The sequence below is a fragment of the Panthera onca genome, chromosome D1 (assembly GCF_046562875.1).
Source record: "Panthera onca isolate mPanOnc1 chromosome D1, mPanOnc1 haplotype 2, whole genome shotgun sequence".
Taxonomy (NCBI): domain Eukaryota; kingdom Metazoa; phylum Chordata; class Mammalia; order Carnivora; family Felidae; genus Panthera; species Panthera onca.
Genome location: NC_138348.1, coordinates 3,356,206 through 3,383,770, shown reverse-complemented (window position 1 = coordinate 3,383,770; position 27,565 = coordinate 3,356,206). Strand labels below are relative to the sequence as shown.

At 64.3% G+C, this 27,565-nt stretch overlaps 1 protein-coding gene across 13 annotated transcripts in view; it reads left to right on the top strand.

Moving 5' to 3' along the window:
• Positions 1-27,565, top strand: part of ANO1 (anoctamin 1) — a 140,512-nt gene that overhangs the window by 56,758 nt on the left and 56,189 nt on the right. For 12 of the 13 annotated variants that reach the window (XR_013550300.2, XM_078433800.2, XM_078433805.2 and 9 more), the window contains exons 2-7: positions 1,957-2,129; positions 9,238-9,570; positions 20,905-21,003; positions 21,795-21,946; positions 23,368-23,422; positions 26,302-26,353. Coding sequence is in view for 12 of the 13 variants with exons in the window: in XM_078433800.2 (XP_078289926.2) it covers positions 1,957-2,129; positions 9,238-9,570; positions 20,905-21,003; positions 21,795-21,946; positions 23,368-23,422; positions 26,302-26,353 (864 nt within the window). In the remaining variant the exon portion in view is untranslated. The remainder of the gene's footprint in view (positions 1-1,956; positions 2,130-9,237; positions 9,571-20,904; positions 21,004-21,794; positions 21,947-23,367; positions 23,423-26,301; positions 26,354-27,565) is intronic. The other variant, XM_078433809.2, reaches the window with a different exon arrangement.

The following is a 27,565-nucleotide window of genomic DNA, read 5'->3' as shown; positions in this document are numbered from 1 at the left end:
AGCGTTTCCACACTGTGCACCTGGCGGCCTGGGGGTCGGGAGAGGGCGCAGAATGCAAGGCCAGGGGCAGAGCAAGGAAATCGGCCGACGTGTGGCCGAGAAACGTGATGCCTTGTGAGCGCACACGTGTCTGGACCTGGCCACGTCATCAACCACGGACACAGGTGAAGCCCAGCTTCTTGGGCAAAGCCACAGAGGGGAGGTGGGCACGGCCTCGCCTGAGAGACTGAGCCCCACCCGGCATCTCCCAGAAGCGCCCAGCCTCTGCGCCCCAGAGCGCTCTCGGTCCGCAGTCGGGTGCCACTTCCCAGGCGTTGGGGACTCTCAGTGTCCCCAGGATGGAGGCGTTCTAGTTTTTGCTTCTTTTTGCCAAATCATACCTCGTAGATGTTCACCTCTCCGAGTTCAAGAAATTCACAAACCCGAGCCTAAATGGGGGTGAGGGGTTGAGGGAGCAGGGAAGGTCACGACAGTGACAAGACCAGCCTCCCCGTGCCACACCCGTGACTTTCACGGGACGGACCCTCTGTGAGGCTGAGGGGGCCTGACGGAGATCACAGGGCCGGAAAGTGCTGGACCTGGAACCGGACCCCACCCCATCCCCCCACCCCGTCCTCTGTGATTCCGGAATCCACCCTGGGCATCAAAGCGTGCCGGTGACATCACCACCTCGGAGGACAGCTTTCTGGTCACTTCCTTTCTGGTCACTTCTGTAGGCCCTGGATGTTCCTCGGTGGCCGGCCAGCAGCTGTTGAGCATTGATTGTATGGAATAAACCTGGCGTAAAGTGAGGTGGAGGAAAGGGAGTGCTGAGGTCGAGGTGCAGAGTGGGTCTTAGGCTCCAGCGCTTGGGTGAGGGGCAATCCAGAAGGACTTCCCGGAGGAGGTGGTGCTCAGTACACACACCCCCCCCCCCCCCCCCCCGAGGAACTAACAAGACGTGGGGAGGCAGAGGAAAAGGAGACTTCATTCCCCTGGGCAGGGTTGCCAGCGTGGCCCCTGGGGGTGGGGGTGGGGGTGGGGGCCAAACCCGAGCACGGCTGCTCCTGGAGACCTGTGCCATCCTCTTGACGGGAGGGAGGGTTAAAAACATGTCCTGAGAAGCACCTACCTGCCTGCCTGCCTACCGTGTGCCCGGTCCCTGCTAATCCCGGGATGAGAGCCATCTAAGTCACTGTCCCTCCCTTGGGGAGGCAGTAGAGTGTCGTGCACGGACTCCAGGCCCCTTCCCTGGCCCTGGGAAGCCCTCACCACCCCCCCCCGCCCCCCCCTCCCGCTGCAAAGTGAGGACCAGACTGTGCCGTAAAATGGGACTGCTCGTGCCCGGTCACGGGACACTAAGCCTCCCGTAAATGGGGGCTCAGAGACATGCTTACCCCGGAGGAGGGAGCTGCAGAGGGAGCCAGGGCCAGCTGGAGAGGGTGGGCCCACAGGAAGCAGGGGAGGCTCCCCGGAGGAGGTGTCTGAGTGGTAGCAAAAGTCCCCCAGGGCGGGCATTCCCACTTCAACCCCAGGAGCCCCTCCCTCTCCCCCAGGCAAGGCGACCCCGCCGCCGCTGAGCAGGGCGAGGTTTGGAGACTTTTCCTGAAGGTGGGTGCTGTTGGGAGCCCCCCCCCCCCCCGCCCCCCGGGGGACGGGAGCGCCGCCACCCTCCAAAACTGCACGGGGCGCCCTCCCGGGTGAAAAGAACACTTGGAGGGGGCCCAGGGACGGAGCGCTTTCTTCCTGTGTTTAAATTTCTTCGGAAACTCTGACCGCGCGGCCGCCGCCCCTGCCCCAGCGCGGCCCCGGCGGCCCCGGCGGCCGCCGCAGCAGCAGCCGCAGCGGCGCGCGGGGCCCGCAGGGGGGCGGCCGCAGCGCACGGGGCGCGGGCAGGGCAGGGCCGGGCGGGCGGCGGGCGGGGCGGGAGGCCCGGCCCCCTGCGAGCGCGCCAACGCTGCCCCGTCCGCCCCGCAGAGGCCGCCGGGGCCGTGGATGCGGAGGGCGCGCCGCCCGGCCGGCCGGGCGCACAGGCGGCCGCGATGAGGGTCAACGAGAAGTACTCGACGCTCCCGGCCGAGGACCGCAGCGTCCACATCATCAACATCTGCGCCATCGAGGACATCGGCTACCTGCCGTCCGAGGGCACGGTGAGTGCGGGCGGCCGCGCCCCGGAGGGAGGGCCGCTCACCTGCGCCGCGGCCGGGGAGGGGGGGGGGCGCGCCCCCCCCCCCCCCCGCGGAGCCGGCCTCCCCCGCCCCGCCCCCCCCCCCCCGGGGCACGGCTGGGCCCCCCGGTGGGACGCCCCCCCTGTCGTGGGGGCCGGTGGGGGCAGCGCCGTGGGGGAGGGGGGGAGCCGCCTCGACGCGCCGCCGGAGGGTGGCAGCCTCCGGCACCCCCCCCTCCCCCGGTGGCGACAGCCGCGCCCTTCTGGGGTTGGACCCTCCGGAGAGTCGCTCACCTGCTGGGGCACGCGGAATCCCCGGGACGCGCCGTGCCCCGCTCGGAGCGCTCAACACCCGGGCAGCCAGCGAGGGGACGCCGGTGGCACCGGACTTCTTTCCGCGCCGGTCCCGTCCCCAGCCGGCGCCTGGTGGGAGTGGAAGCCGGCCGCGTAGGCTAGCGCCAGCTGGCCACGTGCTTGGGGACCCCTCTCTGGGGCCTGCTACCCCCACCGTTCCCTCTGGGGCCAGATCCAGAGGTCACGGGGACCCCTGGAGGGCAGAACTCGCCAGTGAGGGGGTTTGGTTTAAAGTTAGAAGGAAGTTTGCCCCGAGAGGGAAGGGCTGAGAGGGGCCCTCAGTGAGAGCAGAGGGGACCCCGGGGTGCTCACTCCCGACCAGAGATCAGACTCTCCTTCCCCCGCTCTTCCCTAGAGTGGCTGCCGCTGAGGCCCCAGCCTTGTTTCTTGGCTCTGACCTCGCGTGGATGCAGGCCTGCCTCCCTAGTCCCGGACTGGAGAGCCCGGCCGGCGTTCAGGGAGGCCCCTGTGGGATGGGATCCTGGCAGGGCGGCTCTCAGTGTTCCAGGGACAGCAGACACCCTCAGGCCCTGCGCCCTCTCCGCACTGGGGTTTGCACAGAGATGCAGGGGGCATTGGGAGCGGGTGTTGATGGAGAGAGGGGTGTCTGCTTGGGATAAATACCACTGGCCTCAGAAGCTCGGAGCCATCGTTTCGGCAAAAACACCGTGTGCCCACATCGGGTCGGGCGGCGGGCACCCCCGGGGAATGAGACGGGGAACGGCACCTGTCTGGGGCTTTGTGAGTGGTGACGGGAGCGTGGCCCAGGACAGTGGCGGAGGGACCCTTCCGTAGAAGGGGCCGGAGCTGAGAATTAGCCCACTTAATCTTGACGACTCTGGGGGGCAGGCGCTGTTACTACGACCCGTGAGCACGCTGAGGCCGGGAGTGGGGTCACCCAGCAGCTGGGAGGAGAGCTAACTGGGACCTAGACACAGAAGCGGGTGTCATGGACAGCTTGCCAGAGGAACAAGCGTCCTGGGGAAGGAGCTGGTTCCACCCGTAATGGGGGTCGGGTGGGGCCTTCCAGACAAAGAGGTCTGTCTCCTGTGGCAACACCCAGAGGCGGGAGTGTGGGGGCACCAGTGAGAAGGCGCCAGAGATGATGCCAGCCAAAGAGGTGGAGAGGAGTGGGCATTCCAGAGGAAGACCGAATTCCCCTTGATGATGGGCTGGGTCTGAAATAGGGAGCCGAGCCCTTAACAATGGCCCTGGGCTCTGGAGTTGTACTTCAGGGGCCTGTTGCTTATCTGGATTCAGAAACTCTCTGTCTGCCCCCGACCCTGGCGGGGGCCACGAAATCTGCAAAGACTTGGCCCTTCGTTAGAGGTCTTCACGGTCTGGGAAGGCGTAGACAAGCCCCGACGAGACTGTCGCCTCTTAATTTGCACACGGCTCTTCCTATGGGCAGGTTTCGGGGCAGACCCTGGGCTCGGAGGGCCGTGAATCAGGGGCACTGACCCCACGAGCAGTGTCCTGCCGGTGAAATGTCTACGGGGCGGGCTGGAAGCACGATGGGGAGAGCCTCCAAGGGCATCCCCAGCACAGCTCAAGCCAGTGACGGTTGGTCGGTGATTACCCTGAGTCACCCGGTGAAGGCCGGAGGGCGTGGGCTGGTCACAGAGTTCCTATCCGGTTCCCAGACGAGCTTGCATACGTGCCGCTGCAGCATGGATGGAGTTTAACTTGGCCATCGGGACTCCCCTCCCATGCAGGCTACACTTCCCAGCTGGAGTCCCCAGGCCTCTACTTTTCCTGCCATTCCCAGGTTCCAGGATAAGAGTCAGCTCGTTGTTTCTGTACCAAGAGGCGCCAGAAACGACTCAAGAGCCAGAGGCCAAGTTGGACGCAATTTATTTCGCTAAGTTTTCTTTGTGTTTATCTTTGAGAGTTTCTGCTTTCGTCCTGCTGGCTGTCGGCGGCCCCGGATCTGTATGCCCCGACAAGCCCAGACAGCCCCAGAGAGAAGTGCCCGGGCCTGGTGTCGACCTGCCTGGAAAATAAGAGGGCTTCTCTGTCGGCGACCGACCGGGGACGATCCGTGTGGAGGTGGTGGGGAGCGCCCGACAGTCATTTGTCGCGCGGGTGATCTAAGCTTTAACGTTTGGGGGAGCAAAGTGAAGTTCGAAAGTGAACGCGGAAAGAGTCCCAGAACCGAAAGAAACTTTACAGGTGGCTGGTTTCCTTTTCCCCGTTTTAGGAACAAGGGAACGTAGCAGCTTCTCTTTGCCCCCAGTTAGACCTGCCCCGGCTTCGGCCATCTCACACGAACGTGTGACTTCGGCTCCTGGAGCTCCGATTCCAAGTCAGAAGCCAAATAAAGGAATTCTGGTCCTCGGCCAGCTCGCCTCTTCTGCCGTCTTCTCGGAGTTTGGGGAGAGAGTTTAGAGAGGCAGGTGTGGACCGGACGTAGGCTGCCCTCCCGCTGTCTGTGGCGCTTGGGGCAGGCCTGCCGTGGAGGGGACCCCGGTCCCCTGACATCCTCCGGTGTGACCTCAGGAAGTCGTTTCTTTTCCACCGTGTTTACCGTCCTCCTCAGGGAAACTCCTTCCGGGAGCGCTTCCTGCCAGGCGCTCTGGGGATGATCCTTGGAATACCTTCCGATCTCCCGTGACGCGTGTCCGCGTAAGAATCCCGTGACTTAGGTCGAGGGGACGTTTGTGTCCCCACCTTACAGATGGAAAAACTGAGGCTCGGGGCTGGGGAGTGTGGTGTCACCGTTGCTGGCCCGGCTGGGTCTCAGCTCCGGTACCCTTGACCTGGCGACGCCCGCCGGGAATTGTGCAGAGCCCCAGCTCCCCTGGCCCTTTATGTATGTGTGCGTTCGTTCGTTCCTTAACCACGCATTCGGCGCCAGGCGTCAAAAAGATGAATGGCAGATCCCCCGCCTTCAAGAAAGGTGTGCCGAGGGGCCACCTGCCCCTTTCTCGAGGATACGGAGAGGAGAAGGTCTTGAGGCTTTTTTCAAGCTTTTTTCGCACTGGAAAGTTGCACATACAGTCTAACCCGTGACCTCCCTGCTGCAACTTAAATCTTCACCGCTTCGTCCCGTCCTGCACGAGAAAAGCACCCACTGCCCCGCGTCACGGAAGGGCCCCACGGAGACACATGGCCACCACGGCCGCCCCCGTGGCCTTACTCTGCGACTCCCTCTCCAGCTCCTTCTATAGCCAGCTCAGAATCGCTCTCTGATCTGCATACAGTATGGTAGGAAGGGAACCCACACCTTCTGTGTAAAGGTTGCTAAGCCCTTACACTTACTCAGATAGGAGCGCCCCCATTTCATAAAACTAAGACCCCAACAGAGAACGCCCCTGGTCCACAACAAATCAGTGACCAGGCCAGGCCCTGAGGGAGATCAGGGACTCTCACACCAGTGCTTTGGGCTGTGTCCTGCCCGTCCCCACGGGGCAGCCCACCGTCTTTCACTTGTGGTCCACTTGGACCATGGGATTGTTTTTCCCCTGCCCTCCCCTATTTCTTTATCTGTTCTTGTCTCAGTTTCCACTTACAGCACACTCCTCTTGTGGGTTCTTTATATGCCGGGGCCTGGTGTGAACTCTTTGTGTATAGACATGTTTAATCCTTCCAGTAACCCTTTGAGGGAAGTCGTGTTATACGAGGGGGGTTTTATTATTCCCCCTGGCCCTCATTTTGCGAGGAAGGTTCCAGAAGGAGCTACCTGGGGTAGCACAGCTAAGTGCTCAGCTGGTCTTGGAATGCAGGTAGAAGGGACAGCCATTCCTGACGGGGCCTCCGTGCCGCTCCCCCCAGGCGGGGGGAGATGTTTCAGGGACATTTTTTCTCTCCCCCAGACTACAAAGGCCCTGAAAGGTCACGATCGGGCCCCAGCAGACAGATGGTTAGTGTTCAGTTTTGAACCCGGTTAACTTTTCCCTGTCTCGTGTTGGTGGGGGATTCTTGGATGTCCCCAGACCCACTTTCCTGCCCTCTGACCTGACGGGCTCACTCTGAATTTCCTCCCCATTCACTACAGCTTCTTTTTTTGTCCACTTTGTTCAATACTAGGCATTATCCCAGCCACCCAGGAGCATTTGCAGGGCCCCTGGCAGGTGCCAAGCCCCTTGTGTGTGTAGCTGGTTCTAGATGGAGCTGTGTGAAGGGGGGTCCCTGGCCCGGCTTTGGGGATCCCACCGCCCTGCTCCTGGGAGTTAACACCTCGTGAGTAGATGGTCCCAAGACAGCCCCAGCCCAAGAGACTCCGCTGGCCGGAGTGACCGGGGGCCCCCGGAGCACTGGGGATGGGGACTGGCCCCACGTCCGGGAAGCAGGGAGGCACCTGCAGGGAGGGAACACGGCGTGTGCGGAGGCGAGGACAGGGGACACGGATGTCCCGACTCGGGCAGAGCCTGCGGGAGTGGGGAGAGGGAGCTAGGGAAGTCGGTACAGGCAGGTTAGAGAAGGCAGTCGGCCCCCGCAGCGTGGGCTGACCTCCTCCCACGGGTGAGCCTCCACCCGCTGTGTGGGAAATAGTCCTGCCCACGGTACCACAGTGCTCCCTCATCAGGTCAGGACTCAGTGAGAGGACGTGCCCTGAGCTCAGGAAGAGTGTCGGCCCTGTCCCAGTTACTGGGGGGAGGGAGGGTGCCCTGGGTGTGCAGACGGGACTCGGGGCTGGGCTCAGCCTCCCTACCTGCGCTGTATCCCCCCCTGCCTCCCAGAGGAGAGGAGGAGAGCCGCTCTTTCCTGCCTCTCAGGACCCTGAAAAGAGGCTGGGGTCTTTGGCGGACGTGTCCCGTGCGGGGCTTGGCGGGGCTGGGACTCCCTTCTCCCCTCCTCCTCCCACCCTGCCCGCGCGGGTGGGGCCCTGGCCCTTGCTCACCCACGAGTCTCCGGATGGACACCCGTAAGAGCAAGCCAGCTGGGCATCCACACTGCCAGGTCCCGTGAAGGCCACCTAGGTGGCCCTAGATTCCCAGTCGCTGCAGGTGGAAATCGACCGCTCACGTCCAGCCACCTGCCGGCCCTGGGTGCAGGCCGCGCCCTGTCGGGCTGTGAGCATCCTGATACCAGCCGGGGAGACTGCGACTGGGGGGGGGGGGGGGCATGACGCCCCCCTCCCTAACCAGGGGTGAGGCCCAAACGCCCCTCTCCCTCCAGGCGTGCATCCATCACTTTGCCTCTCTCCCTCTCCTCTCTCCCTGCTGCCCCCGAGCCGGACATTTGGAAGGAAATGATCACACGGGGGCCCCCGCCCTCCAGGTGTCCTTGTTGCACCTCGGACCTAACACAGACCATCAGCCCCGAAATTCGGGACTCCCACGGCTTCTCCTGACCACGTGCAAGGCCCGTTGGAGCCCAGTGCGGGGGTCGGGGGGCATCCTGGGTCTCCAGGCGACCCTGTGGGGAGACTCTGAGCACAGCTCTGTCCTCGAACCATGGGGCCTGGGGCCTGCCTTCAGCCACGTGCCAGGCTCACGCCCTGGGGGGGGGGGGGGCCTCATTCTCGGCTGAAGGTGCATGTCTAGGACTGATGGCAGGAACGGGGTGAAAGCCGGGAGGTCAGGTTGCAGGACTGAGGCTCGGCTCTGAGGAGAGCTGCTCACGAGGCTACTTCCAGCATGATTTTATTTCTTTTCCCTTCCTGCCGAAGACCCGTTTGCTGATTAACCTGTCTGCCCTCAGCAACCAGCAAAATCCCACTGGAGTTCTAGAGATTCGCGTTGAGTGTTAGTGGCAGTGCAGCTGTGCTGAGGTTTTTAATGTGTTTTTAACGTTTATTCATTTTTGAGAGAGACAGAGCGTGAGCGGGGAGGGGCAGAGAGAGGGAGACACAGAATCCGAAGCGGGCTCCAGGCTCCGAGCCGTCGGCACAGAGCCCGACGCGGGGCTCGAACCCACGAACTGTGAGATCGTGATCTGAGCTGAAGTCAGACGTTTAACTGACTGAGTCACCCAGGCACCTGGCGGTTTTAGTTTTTACTCCTCAGTCCCCCATTTCTGTCTCGTTGGCCCTCTAGAGCCCCTCAGGCAGACAGGGAAACCGAGGCAAGCAAATCCATGCAGAGCAGCCCCTGTCAGGGCACCCCCTGGTGCGGGAGCAGGTGGAGGCCACCTGGAAAGGGGAATTAATGAGGCCGTGACCCTGCCTGCAGCCCGCCTCTCTCAGCCCCTCCCTCCGTGCCCACCTCCCCTCACCCTCACTCTGGCCCCCGAGACGACCTCTCGGGTAAACCTCTGAACCCACGCACTCAACTCAGGCTCTGGCCTTGGGGGACCCAGACTAACACACAGCTGACTGGCGTCAGAGCTGGAACCGGGCCAGGCGAGGGTCCACGGCCATGCTGCCGGGAAGTTACCCTGCACGCCGGCCATCAGAGGCTGAGATCTGTAGGCGCGGGACCCGAGCGTGGCTCTGCCCCGGCCGGGGGCCCTGGGGAAGCGAATAGAGGTCACTTCCCCGGGTTGGAGGGTGTGGGTGGTCTTGCACTTTTTCTGGCCGCTTTTGCAAGCAGGCCGGGCCCTCCCAGCAAGCCCGCTCCACCTCCGCTGACCGGGAGGCCTCCCGAGCAGGGGTGGGGGGGTGGGGGGTCCGGCCCGGCCTCCCTGCATCCGTGACGGCGAACGTCCCCTCGAACGCCGGCTCCACGGAGACGGGGCCGCCGTGCGCCCACCCTGCCGGCCCCAGGGTGGGCGCTCGGGCGGTTAGGACCCCGCTCCCCTCTAGGGGCCCGCCCCTGACCGTCTGACAGGGGTGATTTGTCCTCCCCTCGCAGCTGCTGAACTCGCTGTCCGTGGACCCCGACGCCGAGTGCAAGCACGGCCTCTACTTCCGGGACGGCAGACGCAAGGTGGACTACATCCTGGTGTACCACCCCAAGAGGCCCTCGGGCAGCAGGACCCTGGCCAGGAGGGTGCAGCACGGCGACGCGGCCCCCGCGGCCCGCGGCACCAGGCAGGACCGGCCGCTGCCGGGCAAGGGGGACGTGGGGGCGGCGGGGGGGCCCGAGCCCCCGATGGACTACCACGAGGACGACAAGCGTTTCCGCAGGGAGGAGTACGAGGGGAACCTCCTGGAGGCCGGCCTGGAGCTGGAGCGGGACGAGGAGGTAACCGTCCCCGCTTCCTGTGGGCGCGCGGGGTGCGCAGGCCGGCCGGGGCCCCGGCGCCGTGTCCAGAAGGCGGTGCGGCGAGGGGTCCTCCTGGCTTTAGCCCGCTCTCCGACAAGGGCCGACGCAAAGGCCGCTCCTGTCAAGGTTGGGCAGAAATCGCTTGTTCGGGTTTGGGGGAGACCCCCCAGCCAGCAACCCGCACCCACCGGCCCCGGAGACACCTGCTCTCGGGGAGGGGCAGGGCATTTCCTGCTCTGGTCACGTCCTTCCCTAAGGAAGACGTGCCCCTCCCCAGGGACTGAGGATGAAGCTCTCCTGGAGACTGACCTCGGCCCTTCTGGGGCCTCAGTTTCTCAATCTGTCAGGTGGGGAGGTCAGTCTGGCTTGATCTCTGGGGGCTCTGGTGCTCTGAAATCCCCCGACCATAAAACCGTTTTCTGCAGCGCCTGCCCCTGGCAAAGCCTGAGCATCTTTCGAAGGAAAGCGTTCTGGGGAGAATGAAAGGCTGAGTCACCCGGGGTGCAGGGCCGCCCCGGTGGCGGGAGGCTGGGCAGCGGCCGGGAGCAGGGCCTCGGCAGCCCTTGGGACAGTCGGTGCTTCCCTCCACTTCTCGGCAAGCTTGCCGTGCCCTCCCCTGCCAGCTCCTTAACCTCTCTGTGCACAGGGTGGTGGGGGGTTCCTTCCGCGAGCACTGGGGGGACAGGCCCCTCGCCCACAGCGCTGTCACCGTGCAGACTGGCCGAGAATGAGCAAAGGTCTCTGCGACACGTTAAGAGCAGCGCGAGTAGTCAGCAGGCGGCCTGAGGGAGTCGTGAGCCAACGGTGCGTGTTTAAAAGTTGGTTTCAGTTTGCCGCGTATCATCGAGAACCACCGCGTCCTTAAATGATGGATGCTTTGGGTCTGGCGAGAGGGACGCCTTTGGGGTCCTCCGACCAGCAAGCCAGTCGGCAGAGTCAGCTGGTGTGAACGCCCTTTCCCGACACGCTCAGAGCGCTGGCCCCGAACGCATCCGGAAACGCGTGGTGGGGCCTCTCTCTCCCCTGACCTAGCAGTCGAGGGATCTCGTGCTGCACACAGAGCATTTCTCTGGGTGACTCTCTCCTTCGGAGGCTCGGCTCCCTGGCGGGGGTTGATTTCTGCGGCTGGAGTGGTTCCCGTTGGAGGGGCCTGTGAGCTTTGATGTTCGGGGTCCTAAGGAGACTGCAGAGGGCTCTCTCGAGGGCAGGGCGCGCAGTGCCCGTCCCTTGGGATTTTCTGTCTCCTCACTTTGTCTGAGACCTGAGCCCTGGGCCGCTCAGAAGAGGGGAGCCGTCGGTGCGCTGACTTCCGGCACGTTCCGCCCGGCCAGCCCCGTGCTGTTGTCCGAACAACGTGGCCACTGTGTGGGCTCAGCTCTGACGTGGCGCTTCGTAGCTGGAGGAGACAACGGGCTCTGTCGGAGGCAGGAGAGGCTGCTGGGCGAGCTTGGGCTCCGAGCTACCTGTGCCTGGTCCGTCCGCTAAGGGATGCGCTCCCTGTTCCCGTCATTCTTTCCCGACGACGGCTTCAGAGTCTTGCGCCCGGAAGGCCCCCCCCCGAGGTGTGGCAATGCGCACTGACCCCGGCCAGATCCCAGAGCCTTGGCCTGCCCTTCGCAAGGCTTACAGGGTCGCGTGGGCCTCAGTTTCTCCATCTGTAGCGTGGAACGGCGGTCGTGTTTGTGTCAGTGGGTGATCGTGAGCAAAGGGCAGGGGCTTAACTCGAGTCTGGCACGAGGCAAATCCTGGGCTGTCGTTAACGTTAAATCACGTGTTATGGTTCATCTGGAGGAGGGGGAGGAGCCTTTCCAAGTCCACTGCAACACACATGCCTTTCTTGAAACTTCACAGGATGTGATCGTGACTTTGAAGTAGAAAGCAAACACAGAAGGGCGCCTGGGAGGCTCAGCCAGTTGAGCGTCCGACTTTGGCTCTGGTCGTGATCTCACGGCTGGTGGGTTTGAGCCCTGCTTTGGGCTCTGTGCTGACAGCTCGGAGCCTGGAGCCTGCTTTGGATTCTGTGTCTCCCTCTCTCTCTGCTCCTCCCCCACTGACGAAAGCACTCTCTCTCTCTCTCTCTCAAAAGTGAAACAAAAATTTTTTTAAATAGTAATAAAAAAAAGGAAACAGGGTTATGGTAGTCACTGTCCCACAAAAGATCCGGTTTTCCCAATAAGACCTAAGAATTTCATTGAAAGTTTTGCCCTATGGCTAAAAGAGGTTTTTCAGCAGTGGATGTGGGTCGTTTTAAAAGCGAAAGCAGCACCGGGCGGCTCCAGTCTCCAGCGGCTGAAGCCAGGCCGTGTCGTCTCCCTCCCGGGGTCCCTCGAGTCATAAACCGTGTTCTACGAGGGCCCCTCTCACCCCCGAGCTTCCATCGGAGATGGCCAGGGCCCAAGGCCCGCCGCAGCGAGAGACGTCCTGGCTAATGAATCACTCCCGGGGGTGTGTGTGCTCCGATTACAGGGAGCGAAGGGTGGCAGTTTTGGAAATAGGATAGCCCCCAGGAGAACCCAGTTGTGCAAGCTGACCCGATTGGAAGCGGCACCGGGGCTTAGGTGCGCTTTCCTGGTGAGAAAAACCTATGCGTTCCATCAGATATTCAAACGCTCGCGAGGTGGGGAGTCACTCTTCAAGGAGGGGCTTCTGCCATGCCCCGTTGGCGCCCCAGGTCCCGATCACCAAAACGCTTCAGAGGTTTCCAGACGTCCTCAGGACCCAGTATCACTCCTGGTGGAGAAACCCTACATCGATAGCCTGGATGAGGAGGCAGAGGAAAAGAGGGAGGGAGAGAAATGGGGCGGGGGGCGGAGGGCAGGGAGAGAGAACCTCAAGCAGGCTTCCCAGCACGGAGCCCTACGCGGGGCTTGATCCCACGACCCCCGGATCATGACCTGAGCCGAAATCAAGAGTGGGACCCTCAACCGACTGAGCCGCCCAGGTGCCCCGGAGGAGGGCCCCTCTTGCACTCTGCTGGCCCAGCCTTCTGCGGCCACGACCGGGCAGCCGCCCAGAGGTCACCAGGGCACGGACGTGACCTGCCATTGCTCCGCGAGAGGCCAGCGGGCGTGCAAGGCCGCACTGCTCCTGGGCAGAATGTGCGCCCCGACGGGGCCTTTCTCCCAAGTCAGGAGGTTTATTGCTTTGAAGACGTCCTGGGATGACGTCCTAGGGACGCGGACCGGTTAGTGCCCTGGGGCAGCCCGAACAAATGACCACAGATTGAGTCTCACGGTTTTGGGGACCAGATGTCCAAAATCCAGGTTTCAGCAGGGCTGTGCTCCCTCTGAAGGTTTCAAGCGCAGGGTCCTTCCTGCCTCCGTCAGCTTAGGGGGCCCCCGGCATCCCTGGGCTGTGGCCGCGCCCCTCCAGCCTCCGCCTCCGCGGGGCCGCCTTCCGTGTGTCTCCTTTGCTTGTAAGGGCCTGCCCTCCCGCGCTGTGACCACGTCTTAACTTGAGCGCATCTGCAGAGTCTTATACCCAAATAAGCTCCCGTTCTGAGATTCTGGGGTTAGGACGTGGACGTCTCTTTGGGGGGACGCCACGCACCCACTGCAACAGCTGAGGCTGCGCTGGAGCGGGCATCTCAGGGGTGGCGCGGTGCCCGCGGCGGGCAGGAGAGGCGTGGCTCGTGGTTGGGGGCAGATCGGGGCAGGTGGTCTGGAGGGCGGGGTCCGGCCTCGGGCAGGTTGTCCGGCTGCAGGGCCCGGAGACGCACAGGAACACTCGGGGTGGGGGGGGGGGGGTCCCGTCGGGATGCTCGCTCCGACTCAGCAGGCCGGGGGCGGGCCTGAGCAGCGTCTCTAACCAGCTCCCAGGGTGCACGGTGGCTGAGGAGCCCGGAACGTACTTGGAGTTGTGAGGAGCTGGCAGGCCTTTTCCTCCATGAGCCAGCAGAAGCATCCCCCGAGATGGGCCCCCCAGCGTCCACGCGAGCCCCCCGCCGTGCACTGTTCGGTCCCCCAGAGGCAGCCCCGGACAGAGACCCCAGCAGTGGCTATGCTGGGCCGAGGGCGCACGGGGCACGGGAGACACACTGTCCCTCACACCCCCCCCCCCACCCCGGGTACGGGACAGTAAAGGTGGAGCCTGTGGCCTGGGGTCCCCCATCTTTCCCCTCCGCACTGTCCTCCCCCAGGCACCGTAGGCTCCGAGGAACCCCATTTGGAAACCACGTCCCAGACGCCGGGAAGGGAGAGACCCCGGGGCGGACAGGCCTCGGTGCCGCGATCCGGAGGGTGGCCCCACACGTCCGTTTTGGACATGAGGTCCAGGAGGGCTCCCGTGTCAGAGGCCCCAGGACGGCATGACAGGAAGTGGCGGGAAGGGAGGGCGGTGTCCGCCCCCTCCCCACCCACCGCAGCGGGGCCAGCGTCCGGGCTTCCCACCAAACGGAGGACAACGCTTCCTTGCCACTGAAGCCCGTCAGCGTTTTTTAAGTCTGGCCTCAAAGCCTGCCGGACATTATTTATGTCCGCGGGTCACTGCCGAGAAGGCCACGCGCTCAAGTCCCGGCTGTGTGTGCTGGGGTGGCTGGGGCCCATCCTGCCCCGGGGTTGAACTTGACCCTGGTTTTGGTAGAGCTGTGGAGGCCACGGACGCAGGAACCCTGTCACGTCTGTTTGCTTTCATGCTGCTGACGGGGGCTCACCTCTGCACCCAGGCCGGCCGGCCGGCGCTTCTCGGCATGCCTGCCCCGGAGCTGACGTGGCCCCCGAGGCAAGGGTTTCCCATCTTTGTTAGCGTGGATGTTGCTTTTCAAAAGCGAGTCAGGAGGAGTGGCTGCTGTTTCCAGACGAGCTTCGGGGGTGCACAGTGCCGCGGGGAGGTCGGCCTCCGAGCTCCCAGTGAGGCTCAGACCCGCTCGGCCGGGGCAGCCGGGGGGCTTCTCCTCTCTGGGCCTCAGTTTTCCCGCCTGTGAAATGGGGACGATGGCCCTTCCCTCCTCGCGGAGTGCTGGGGGAAGGCTGGAAAGCAAACAGCTCCTTGCCCGCAGCCCCCCGGGACCCCTCCCGCCCGACGGGAATCAGAAGGCATATCTGGGCAGGGCAGGGTCCTCTGGTGCGTGGGGACCCCTCGTGCACCACACTGACACGAGGTGACTGTGGCTGGTGGTGGGAAGGGTTGCCGTGGTCCCGGGAGAGAGAGGTGGGGGGGACAGAGGATCCAAAGCAGGCTCTGAGCTGTCAGCACAGAGCCCGACGCGGGGCTCGAACCCACGCGCCGTGAGATCGTGACCCGAGCCGAAGTCGGACGCTTCACCGACTCCTCTGACCCTCCCCTTGCAGGCAGGGAGGATCTTCAAACACGTTTGCTGAGCGTTAGGGCTCCTTATGACATGTTTTGTTTCTGGAAGTTCTGCTTGGTTCTTTCCCAAATTGGCTGTGTCACTTTTTCCGTGGTTTCCTGTCCTTTGCGGGACCTTTCTGACTTGACGTTTATTTCTTTGAACGAGGTAAACATGGCTGGTTTGTGATCCATGTAATCCTTTCTGCGTCCCATGGCTGAGGGGGGGGAGGACCTGTGCACGTTCTCCCCGGCCGCCTCTCATCCTGGGGCGCCTCGCCCTCTCGTCCGCCGGCCCCTGCCCTTTACATGCCCGGGGGCCCCCAAGGCCTGGGAGGAAGGGGCCCTCGTCCGGAGAGGCTTGTCTGCATCACCCATCTGAGGGCGTTACAGCTGGAACCACCTTGAACCAAGGTCACAGGCTGAGGTCCCCGGATGCACTGGATCCGAGGAGTTTGGGGGCCAGGACTTTTCAGGGCGATCTCCACCTCCTCCCCTCCCCCTTCTCCTGCTCTGCCCGGCACCACGACCGCCTTCCCTGCAATTGCCCGTGTGTGGAGGGGGAGGGCCCTTCCTGGGGGTCTCCAGGGGTGTCCAGCTCCCCAGGGGGTGGGCCTGGGGCCGCCCTGGGAACGGCCCAGCCTTGGTCAGCGTTCTGAGCGCATCAGCGCCCTGCTCTTACCCCTTGAGCTCCTTTGAGGCTGTGACGTTCATTTTATTTACTTTTTGCCTTTCACAGAACAAGGACCGCAAATGACTATTTTTGGTGATTTATTTATCACTCATTCCCTCAGCACACCAGGCCTTGGGGCAGAGCCCGTGGCAGGGACTGGGGTACAGATGCCCCCCGCCCTGTCCTCGCTCCCGTTCTCGGCCTCCCCCCAGCTCACCTGAGCTTTGATTGGTGGCAGCGGTGTGATGGTGTAGGAGGCGTGGTTGCCCCAGTGCACGACGTGACCGCTCCTCCTGGACAGCATAGACGTGGTCAGCAGAGAGACTGTGACGCGGGGCATGCCCGTTAGCGGACCACACGCCTGGTGACGGAGGGTGACTCCGGGACGCCATGTGGGTGGGGGGCAGGTGTGAACCCATCAGGGTCGAGCTGCCCCGAGCCAGGGCACGGCGGTACCTGCCAGCGGGTCGGGGAGGGGACCGCCCCAGGCTGCGCCCTGTGGGTGCTCGGCAGGGGTGGCCTCGCCCTCCTCCCCCCAGCCCACTCGGCAAGCGTCATCGAACACCTGCTCCAGGGACCCAGGGCACCAGGCACCCTCTCCGTCCCTAGGATCAGGGGATCCGTGGTCAGCCACACGGACATCTCTGGCCCAGAACCAGTGTTCCAGGTCACATCCGTGCGGGACACTGGTGCCGACCAGAAGAGCAGACAGACACCCGTGCCGCGGAAAATGCGCCTGGCAGAACACACGGCACCGGGCGTCATGGGCCACGAAAACCTATTTGTGGCAGAGAACAGGACCCCTCCCCGAGGGCAGGCCCGGCATTCCGAGGGCAGGGTCTGGAGGGGGCCTGTGCCAGGTGGGCGTCGCGAGGTCCTCGTCGGGAGCTGAGGCCCGGGTGGTGGTCGGGGGGCCAGCCTGAGCCCCTCCTGGGCTTCCCCTTCCGGACTGAGCTCAGGCGTCCCTGCTGGGGACAGCAGAGCCAGCGCCCGTGGAGCCGGGGCAGGGTCAGCACACAGGGAGGGAGCTGCCGCGGAGACCTTTCTGGTGCCACCAGCACCCTGGGGACCCTCAGTTCCCTCAGTCAGTTCCCTGCGGCAGCCAGAAAGGTGCCTGCGGGGCGTGAAGCGGCCTGGGGGTCAGAGGGGGGCGAGGAGACGGTGCTGCCCGGAGCGCTCTGGGGAGCCAAGGGCAACCAGAAACCGCCCATGCCTGGTCCTTGCTGCCGAGAACCTTCCAGCAATCCCCGAGCCCTCAGCTGCCGGAGGAGGCCGCGACCAGATGGCGGCCGTGGGGATGTGGGGGGAGCCCTTGCGGCGCTCAACCTCCGCGAGTCCCCTGTGGGGATGTTATTCTGTTTGGTTTGTGACTTTCTGCTTCCTTCTGAAAGGAAAGTGCTGGAAACAGTTCTGGCGAGGTCACAGCTTTTGCGAGTTTGGCTCAGAACAGAGACTTGAACGTACTTAGTTTGCGCCCGGAGAGCTCCTGGCCAGGTGGGCATGTCCTCGGCTTGGGCGCCGGGGGCCCTGCCCCTGCCCCTGCCCAGGACAGCGCCAGGGGCCTGCGGGCGCTCCCGCCCCTCGCTGCTCCGGGCATCCGGCTGGGGAAACGGGGACCCGGCCCTCTGGCGCTTTCTTCCCGCTGGGGGCGGACTGCGGTCAGGCCGGGCACCATGTCCGAGAACATCCCACATGTGTTTTTTCCGAACTGGTCCCACGGCCCCTTTCCCAAATCCCGCCAGATGTTTCCTGGGAGAGACCTCGTTGCTCACGTAAACAGAGGAGCGTGCTTTCCCAGGCAGGCCGGCCACAGGCACCAGCTCCTTCGTCGCTATCCACACAAATCTCCGTGGGACTCAGGAGAGTGGATTTCGGGTCTTTGTGGGTGGGTGAGCGGTGCCCAGAAATAGACCCGGGTCTGTGACACGGGAAGACAGCCTCCTGCTGCGTGTGGGCTGTTGACGGTCACTCATCCCCCCCCCCCCCCCGGGTGCCCCGCGGGGTCGGCCCGCGCCCGTGAGTCACCGGGATCCGGGGCCCTGCGGCCTCTCAGATCTCGGTGCCCGCCGGGGCTTCCCCGGGCTTGCTGGCCAAGGGCGCCCGTGCACGTTAGCCGCATGGCCTCGGCTGCCCCGTGGCCAAGGGGAGGCGTTCCTGAGCAGAAGTAACAGAGTGACCTCTCCTGCCCGCCGGGGGGCTGGGTGGGGACGCCAGGGGCACCAGGGGCTGCCCTGAGGATGCAGCAAGTCTTATGCTGCAGAGATTTGCAGATGGGGAAACGGGCTCAGAGAGGTTGAATCACTCGCCAGAGACACACAGGGTTGGGACAGGGTGCTGACTCGGGCCGCCCAACCTCAGGACCTCATCCGGTGCCTGCCGGACCCGCCGGCCCTGGAGGAGGATGGGGGCTCCGCTCCCCAGAGCCCCCTGCGCTGGGTACGGCACCCTGGGGCCCCTGAAGCCCTCACCCGTCGGGCCTCTGTCCCGAGCACCCTGGTCCTGGCTGGTCACTCTGAGGCAACTTCAGGCCCCAGCTCCTGGGCCCAGGCTTCTTGGAAGCTCCTCTGACCACGTAGACAGGCTCCCTGCACAAAGCCCTGCGGGGCTCAGAGCTGCAGCTCTAGACCCGCGTGGCGGGCTGAACGGTGGCCCCCAAAGCCGCGTCCACCTGGCACCTGCAAACGTGACTTTGCTTGGAAGAAAGGTCTTTGTGGATGGAGTTCAGGGTCTCTGGGCAAGACGACCCGGGATTTAGGGCGGGCCCTCCACCCAATGACAGGTGTCCTTAGAAGAGAAAGGAGGGGTTTGAAACATGGAGGCACACAGGTGAGGCCACGTGGTGGCGGAGGCGGGACGCCTGGAGCCCCCAGCGGCTGGAAGAGCCAGGCAGGACCTTCCCGCTCGAGCCTCCGGGCGGACTGTGGCCGCGAGGGCAGCTCGGTTTAGACTTCCGGCCCCGGAACCGTGAGAGAACGAATCCGCGTCGTTTTAAGCCGCGCAGTGCGTGTCATGAGCCTGCACGGGGTCCCCAGCTCCAAGACGAGGACAGCAGTGAGGCCCAGCCCCACCCCCCAGGCTTGTGTTCGGGCTGAGTCCATGCACACCCGTGCGCCAAGCGGGTCTCAGCACCGTCACGGTCGTTCCTCCTGTGTCTGGCTTTCGTCCCCTCACTGGACGAGCACGTGTGGGGCGCGTGCGCCGTGCCCGTGGGCAGTGGGGCCGGGAGGCCGAGGCCCCTGAGCGGGACCGGCCCTCGTGCTGGGGCAGCACAGAGGTGGCCTGTGCGGTGGCACTGAGGCCAGGGTCCCGGACAGGACGACTCCCCTGGCCACAGAGGGGAGTGGGGGCTCTGGCAGAGGAAGGGCGGGCTGGGATTCTGCCAGAGGGCATTTGCCCCCCTCTCTTGGGATGGGGAGGAAGCCCCAGATGGAGCTCGGCGTCGGGGAGGGCCCCCTTCCCCGGGCCGGGTGCAGGTGGGGTCCGCCTGTCACTGTCTGTGCCAACCTGGAAGCTTTGCCTCCCGCCGCCCAGCTGCCCGCGTTCTCCTGGGTTCCTGTGAATTTCGGCTTCGCGGGCTGGTGGGCGGGTGTATTTGGCCCACGGAGGATGTTCCTCTTAGCATCCTTCCCCACGTGACTTTGGCCCCATTGTTTCTCCCCCGAACCTGCAACGAAGCCACGCGCTGTGCCCACTCCCGGGCTGGGGACGCGACACGGAGCCTGGGCCCGAGTCTGGATGCTGGGCTCACGCAGGTGACACCCTCCCTTCCACATCCTGGGCCCCTTTTGCCAAGACTCCCGGTCGGTCCCCTTACGCCTCAGGACCGTGGAAAGGAGAGCCGGGCAGGACCTCTGGGGCAGCCCGGCCTTCGAGCCCGGGGTTGGGGGGGAACCCCTCGAGGAGTCGGGTGGGCTGCGGGCCCCTCTGCCGTAGGCGCCTCTGGCTCACAGACGAGCCGTGTTTCTTCGCTTTTGGTCGCGGTGACGTCACCACCACGGGGCACGCTGGTTATCTCGGGGCGCTCGGAACGTCCGTTATGTTGCATGCGCCTCGTATCACCTCCTTGGGGCTGTTGGAGCCACCAAGGGAATCGAGACCCAGAATTCAGGGGCTCGGAGATAGGTCGAGGGGTGTCGGAGGCTTCACGTGTCTCACCAACAGGGGGGCGGTGGCCCAGGTGAGATCTCGGACGCGGCCGCCGCGGAGGATCTCCGCGGTGTTGGCATCGCCGTGCTGCGCGGGGACCTCAGAGCCCGTGTTCCTTTAACGCCAGCTTGTAGCCTCTGACCCACCTCCCTTGGCAGCCAGCGGTCGATTCTCCGCTTCTGTGAAACCCGCCGTCGAAGATCCCGCGTGTCGGGGGTCCCACGGGGTGTTTTCTTTCTCCGCCTTGTCTCCTGGAGCAGAAGGCACGGGTCCGTCCACGCTGTGGCAGATGGCGGGATTTCTGCCACGTCGTGGCCTGTGATCCTCCTTTGTGCACACACGCCGCGTCTTCTCCCCGCTCGTCCATCTTTGGACGCGGTGGTTCCCCTGTCTTGGCCGGTGTGAAGGGTGCTCGTGAGGGTGGGATGCGCGTATCTTTCCAAGGTTCAGGCTTTTTCCCTCTGGATATACAGCCGGGGCCGGGGGGCGGGGGGCGTTGAGGCACCGTGTGCTGCTTTTATTCTGGGGGGAGGCTGGGCCGTGACTCTACTCCCCAAGCCCCGTGTTCCCGCCGTGAAGGGCCGTGGTGTCCACGCTGATAAAGCCCCTGGCCGTGCAGCTCCCGGCCGGCCAGCCCCCGTAGCCCCGGGCCGTTCCTCGCTGTCCCTCAGACCCGCTGGCCCAGGGGGAAGCGACTCCTCTGAGCTCTCAGCAGTTTCGGGGGGTGCCAGGCTCCAACAGGCCCGCCCTCGAGCCCCTGTACCGGGCTATCCGCTCACGGGAGCGTGGAGGCAGTGGGTGCAGACGCAGGGGCCGCAGGGGGACCGCAGGGGTCCGCTGGGCACAGGTGGAGACGTGGCCTGGCCCCACGGAGGGAAGACATCCAGCTGGGGGGTGGGGACGCCTCCACTTTGCCCGTCCCTGCTCGGGGACACCGGGCGGCTCGTGTATCCCCCGGGTCAAACGGGCCCAAGCTCCCTTGTGAAAGGTCCTCTTTTGTGGCCATGCCGCTTGGAGTCCCTGAAAATGCCCCAGGTGTCCCGGAGTCCGGGACCCGGGTCCAGGCCCTTCTGGCTGCCGGGCGCCCTGCAGAGAGGGGGGCCAGGAGGAGTGAGCGAGCACCCCAGCAGCCGCGGTCGTGCCCCCGGGGGAAGACGGTCCCCGACCCCGGGCTCTCCGCGCTGACCGAGCACTTCTCTCCTCCCTAGACTAAAATTCACGGGGTTGGATTTGTAAAAATCCACGCGCCCTGGAACGTGCTGTGCCGAGAAGCCGAGTTTTTGAAACTGAAGATGCCGACGAAGAAGGTTGGTGCTGACGTTCCTGCCCCGAGGTCTGAGTGTCGCACGGGCACGTGGAGGGGGAAATGCCACCGGGGGGGGGGGGGGTCGGGATGGGGGGGGGGGTTCCTCGGCTGTGGTGAGAAGCCGAGCGAGGGCCGTGGGCTCCCGTGTCCTGACTGTGGGGGGTGTGGGGCGGCCCCGGGGGGGGCCTTTAGAGACCCCGGACCAAACCCCAGCAAGAGATCGGCGTGGGCAGAGGGGTCAGAGGAACCTGCTATAAACACAAACACAGGCCTCTCAGTCTTGCTTTTCCTGCTTGCGGTGTTTCGGCTAATTCATCAGGCTCCTTTTAATTATGTTTCCTAGCTTGCTGGGATTTTTCTTTGTAATCTCCAAAAACTTCCGGCCGGGAATCGGCCTGACAGCGTGTTCCTGAAGCTTAGCGAGGCGTCCGTGTTTACCTTCGCGTGCAGAGAGGGAGGCAGGAAGCGGAGCTGTCCTCGGGCGTAAATCAGCCCCCGGCTGCTCGGGTCCACTGAGACCGTCTGGATAACCTCTTTTGAAATGAAGGGAAGTCCACGGGCAGGTTTTCTGGAGGGTGTGCGCTTTCGGGGCTCTCCTCGGACTCTGCCAGGCTCGCTGGGTTTGTCTGGAAAGCAGGCGCGGAGGGAGCCTTCTGGCCCATCCCGGAGCTCTGTTCCCAGGACCTGCCATCTCAGTGGGGAGGGGCAGTTCTGTGACCTTCTGAGAACAGACTGCGAGGGTCACGGCTCAGCAGATGACGCAGACTCCCCCCTTCCCGGTCTGCTCTGCAGCTGTATCACATTAACGAGACCCGTGGCCTCCTGAAAAAGATCAACTCCGTGCTCCAGAAGATCACGGACCCCATCCAGCCCAAGGTGGCAGGGCACAGACCCCAGACCACAAAGAGACTGTCCTACCCCTTCTCCCGGGAGAAGCAGCACCTGTAAGTGGGGAAACACCCCTCCCCCCGCCCGCTCGTCCCTTCCCAGAGGGCCCTGCCGGGTGGCCCCCGCAGCGCGGTGGGTGACCTGAGACATGCAGGTTGCAGGCCAGTCCCCCGGGGCCGAAGGAAGCTCCCCATCACCCAGGGATGTGGGAGTTTCGGCCCCAGAAGCACATCCTCATAAGAGCCTATGGTTCTTGAGCACAGAGGAGGTTCAAGAGTGCTCTCCAAGGTCACCGTCCATGGAGGAGTTGTGAGGCGAAGAGTCTTGTCCTTCTGCCGGGGGACGCTTAGGAAAAATCGGGTGGGCTCGAGTGAGAGCATGCTTGCACCTTGGCCCGAAGCCCCAAAGCGGTGATCTGGGCACCTCCTCCCCCCCCGCCCCGCTCCGTCCCTCTCCGTCCCTCTCGGGATGTGTTCCGGCGGGAGGGTCCGGTTGACCGTGCCTCCCGAAGGCTGCCGAGCTCCATCCGGGAGGCAGGAGCTGAAAAGCAGCCCCAGCTGGAGTCCTGACGCCCCAGGGACTCGCGGCCAGCAGGTTTGCCTGGCACCTGTTCTGGAACCTTCCCTCCTACTCGGCTCCCGAGGGGCAGTGGGGCGTAGCCCCCTGGGTCGCTGGTGGCTGCGGCTTCCGTGGGGCTTCACAGGACACAGCTGGAGTGTAAGCCGTGGTGGGAACAGAGAGGGCTCGGGCTCTGGGCCCAGCAGGACGTGGATTTCAAGCTCAGGGCAGGGGCGGGGGCGTCACCAAGATGCCACTGGTCTCCCGGGGCGTGGAGAACTGTTTCTCGGTGCAGAACTGGGGCTCCTGCTCTGGCAGATGTATTAGTCACAGGGCAAGGACCACGTGCTGCGCTCCGCTGTGTTTCTCGATCCTGCCAGGGATAGGAAGTTTTTAAAAAGTGGCCCCCAGCCCAGCTCCTTCCAGGAGGGGGGCTCCAGGACGGGGGCGCCCCGGGTTTTGAGGGAGACGCCCTCCTTCTAGGACCCCACCCCCACCCCACGCCCCAGCCTCCCTCGGCTCTGCCCTGGCTGACACCCTTGGCCAAGCCCAGCTTGCTTGCAGGCTCCATGGGGACAAAGCCACCCTCCCCGGCTGTACCCTGAGTGCCTGGGGGAGCGGGTAACACATCCCAGGGTGGGTTGGCATCATCGGTTGAAGCAGAGACTGGGGGTGTCGTCAGAAGGAAGCACATCCTTAGGAGGGAGGCGTGGGTGTGCTGGCCTCCCGGAGGGGGGCAGAGGGACGAAACGGACCGTTCCAGACGCCCAGGGCTGGCTCACCCCTGGCATCCGAAGGGAGCTTGCCCAATTTCACGGTCACGGCTCCTGGGGACGGCGTGGCCTCCCAGGGCCTTGGAAACCGGGAGAGCCGTGACCCCAGTGAACTGTGTGTCTGTTTCTGCCCAATGTTTCAACAGATTTGACCTGTCTGACAAGGATTCCTTTTTCGACAGCAAAACCCGAAGCACGATAGTAAGTATTGCCGTGGGAACCACTGGCTCCCAGCAGGGGGGCCCCCGGGGACACACGGGTGATGATTCCATTTCGGCAGAACGCCTCGGGTGGAGGGCCGCTCTAATTGCCTGCGACAGGAATAATTAGAATAATGAGACGGGGAGGCTTCAGGGGCCCAGGGGGAGCCCCCGCCCCTCCTCGGGAGGAGAAGAGCCTCTAGACCCCTCGGCGTCTCTCCCCCGCCTCCCTGCCCTTGCCCTTAGTGGAGATCGTGGGGGCCCAGGCCCGGAGGGTTCCAGGCAGGCAGTCCCAGCAGGAGCGATGGCAGGGGGGCAAAGCTGTGTGGGCCGGGGTAGATTGCGGGGGCTGTGCCAGAGGAATGCACTGGAGTTGGAGATCTGACCAGGCCACCCTGCCCTCTTCAAGGTATCGGTTTAATGTTTATGCATCAGCCACCGGCTTGTCTGCCAGCCAGGCTGGGCCACGCGCGGCTCGGGACCCGACTTTCCTCTACACCAGAAATTAACCTCGCAGCCAGGCCACCGCCGCTGCCTCCCCTGCCCAGAAAGCCCAGCCTGGAGGGGAGACGTGCAGGGCTGGGGGGCGGGGGGAGCAGCCATTGGCCTTGAACAGATAACTGCCCCTCGCGGCCGCGTCCCCCGGCCGGCAGGTGATCGGGCGCGGGACAGCGGTGCCGGTCGCGTTGGCGAGGGGGGCTCGGGAAGGCAGATCTGGGTGCCCTCCGCCCTCGGTCCCCTCCCAGCCTCGTGACCTCCGGAGACACCGAGCCTGCGTCAGAACGAGGATGATTCTGGCTTCCTGCTCGAAGGGCGGTGGTTCACCTCCACGCGGGGTGACCTGGGCACAGCGTGATTTTCACTCAGCGTGTTACTGATTGATCCCGGCAATGAAGTCTCATAACAATAAACGAGAAGGAACTCGTTTATGCAAGGACATCGGCCCTCTGGCGTAGCTGGGGGCCGCCAAGTAGCCATCAAGGGAGCGTCTCCCTCTGACTTCGAGCACGGGAGAGGAGGAGGACCAGCCACGGTTCTTTGTCACCATTAAATGGGCGAGAGTCGGGACGGCCAGCTAGGGAGACTGAGTCACGTGTCGGTTTCAGCATGTGTGCGTGACCCCGCTTTTTGCATGATCTGGGGTTGCCAGGATGCCCCCAGAAGTACAGGGCAGGGTGCAAATTCGTGAATTCACACTGCTGAGGAAGGGGGAACATAGGTGAACGGAGAGCTCTAGACCCCGTCTCATTAGGGGTCTCTGTAATAGAGCTCCGCCCCTGACCCCCAGGTCACAGGTGCTAAATACTGACAGAGCGGTCCATTTTACCTCCGGGCTGGGGGTGGCCTCCCCCAGAGACCTCGAAGGCCAGTTTGTAAACCGCCAACCCCCAGAGAAACTGGCCGTCCAGAACTTTGCCCTTGGTTAGTCCGGCCCCATGGTCTTTGAGACCTGACAGTCTCCCGCATTGGGGGAAGGTCATTCTAGGCAAAGGTATGGCGGTCAACAGCCCCTCTCGCCTCCCCCCCACCCCCCGTGCTCCTGGCATCAGGGTCGCCCAGTGTGCACGTGGGTAGGAGTCAGGATCAGCAGGAAGGGCCGGACATGTCGGTCTTGGGACTCGGGCTTTCAGCCTCTGGCACTAGGGAGCCACAGAAGGCTGCAGAGCAAGGTTTGGGTTGTGATCAGGTCTGTCCTTAGAAAGATGACAGCCAGTGGAGGCGGATGTGGTTATGAGGGGGGCCGTGACCCCAGATGGATGGGGAGGAGGTACTTAGGGGAGGATCGGCGAGGTCAGGACGGGGCCACCAGTTAGATTCGGGAGGTGACAGGGAGGGGGCCACCTGACTGAGTGGTTTGTTCATGTATCCATGGGCGGTTGTGGAGCACCTGGTGTGTGCCCAGCACCGGCAGGAGGAGAGAGGCGACAGGCACGTCTTTGGCAGGTGGTAGGGAGCACCCCGGGACAAGAGCAGAGTGAGAAGGCAGAGCAACAGAGTGGCAGTTGCCCCGTAGCCTCAGGTCTCCGGGCACAAGTGCTTGTGGCAGAAGGAACAGTGACAGCGAAGGGCCTGGGCCTCGGGAGAGGGTTTGCTGAGGCCAGGTTGCTGGGCCGGGGCTGGGACAGGTGGGGACGCAGGACAGGGGTGAACGGAGCAGGGCCTGGGGGCGGCCGGCAGCCGTGGGAGAGCCCTGTGCGATCCCGCCCTCACTTCTGTGGCCTCGGGCCAGTCATTTCAGCCCATTTTGCAGGTGGGGAAACTAAGGCACAGGGTGGTGAGGTAGCTTGCCCTTCACATCTACACATGAAGCCAGGCCCAGACCCGGGCAGGCTCCCAAGCCTGGGCTCTCGAGGCCACCGGGTGAAACCTTTCGTTAGTGAAGACGGCCCAGAGCTGGGCTGGTGCGGGACCTTCCGGACGGCCTCCGCCAGGCACCCCGCGCCCTGCTGCCTCGTGACGCACGGTGGCGTGGAACCCCGAGACCTGCCCCCGCCTCGGGCTTCTAGAAGATCCAGGGGTACACCCAGGAGGGGCGCTGTTGCTTGGGTCCCTGTGGCTCTGAATGCCAACTCCCTTCCCAGCCCAAAGGGAGGACGGCCCGTCCCCCAGGGCGCCGGGGACAACCCTCAACCCTGAACAGCACCCCACAGCCTCCACGGAGGGAAGCGCGACACGGGACCCCTCGGTCACACACATCCCTGAGAACGCCACGCCCTTGGCCCTGTTCTTGTGCACCCTCACGAAGGCTGCCTCAGAGAGCGGTGGGGGGTCGTTGCCCGTAACGCTCGGCCACGTCCCTCCTCAGCCACCGCCTGGCAGGTTCTGCGTGCCGTTGCCGCCCGGATGACCGTCTGCCCCTCCCTCTTGTCTCCGCAACAGGTCTATGAAATCCTGAAAAGAACGACGTGTACCAAGGCCAAGTACAGCATGGGTGAGGACATTGCTGGGGCCTGAGCCCGGCGCTCCCCTCCCCGGGCTAATCTTGCCTCCATCGTCTCCGTGGGGGGCAGGCTGCCGGTTTGGGGGTTTTGAGCGTGTTTTGGTTTCAGCTGGTCTAACCGTTTCAGACGGGAGGGCCGCTCTGGGACCGCGGGGCCGTTTTACGGCCCGGTGCTCAGGATGCCTTCTCTCTGCTCGAGGCTTCCGTGGTGCCGTTCGGAGCCTCCCGCTGGCCTCTGGACGCGACAGGGGTGACCGAGGCCCTGTCCCCTGCCGTTGACCTTCACGGTCCAGCGGGAAGTAGGGTTCCGGCCGGGGGCGGAAGGCACTCCACCAGGGCCCCACACGGCCCCACACCAAGCCTCGCCGGAAGGCGCGTGCTTGACACGCGCCCCAGGTTCCGAACCTGCCGCGGAACCAGCCCGGCTGGGCGCCTCGAGCCACAGATGCAGACGTTTCCCGCCGAGGTGTGCAGAGTCGAACCCCCGGCCCCACCCCAGAGCAGGCCCCTTGCTCGCAGCGGCAGGCTGAGGTCCCCAGAATGAGAGACTTCGGAGCCAAGGAACGTCCTTGCCTAGCGCTCCCCCTTCTCCTTAAGCTCTCCTTCGCCCCGCTGAGAGCTGTGTGCACAACGCCCTCCAGGGGTACAGGGTGGTGCTGGCTGGCACAGAGCCTGTGGCAGGACAGGGAACCCTCACACGCGTGGCTTCCCGCAGAGGGGAGAGTACCGCCGGAAGCAAGCGGAGAGCAGGAGTGTGGGGGGCTTGCTGGGGGACGGCCCGTCCCCCAGGGAGGGGGCTGGGAGGGAGAGCTGGACCGTCTGGAGTCAGAGGGAGGGGAGGCTGGACCCTCTGGGCTGACGTGTCCTGCTGGGATGCCCAACGGCCAGTCACAGGGACTCCTTCTGGGCCTGGAGTCTCTAAGCCCGTGTCCTAAGTCCGTGGGAGCGGGGGCCCCTTCGCGGGTCAAGGAGGAGCCCAGGAGATCTGTCCCCGGAGGCCCAGCCCACCTCAGGGGGAACAGGAGCTTCCAGGGTGGCCCGGGTCACCAAAAACGGGAGAAGGTGTGGCTGCCGTCCCTGCATCGTGTCCCAGACCTCAGTCTGCCTGTCGGGTCCTTTCCAGCACAAACCCACGTGGTTGCTTGAAAGGTCTGTAAGCGGTCCCGGGTCTGGGGGCTTCTCAGCTGGAGTTGATCTCTGTTC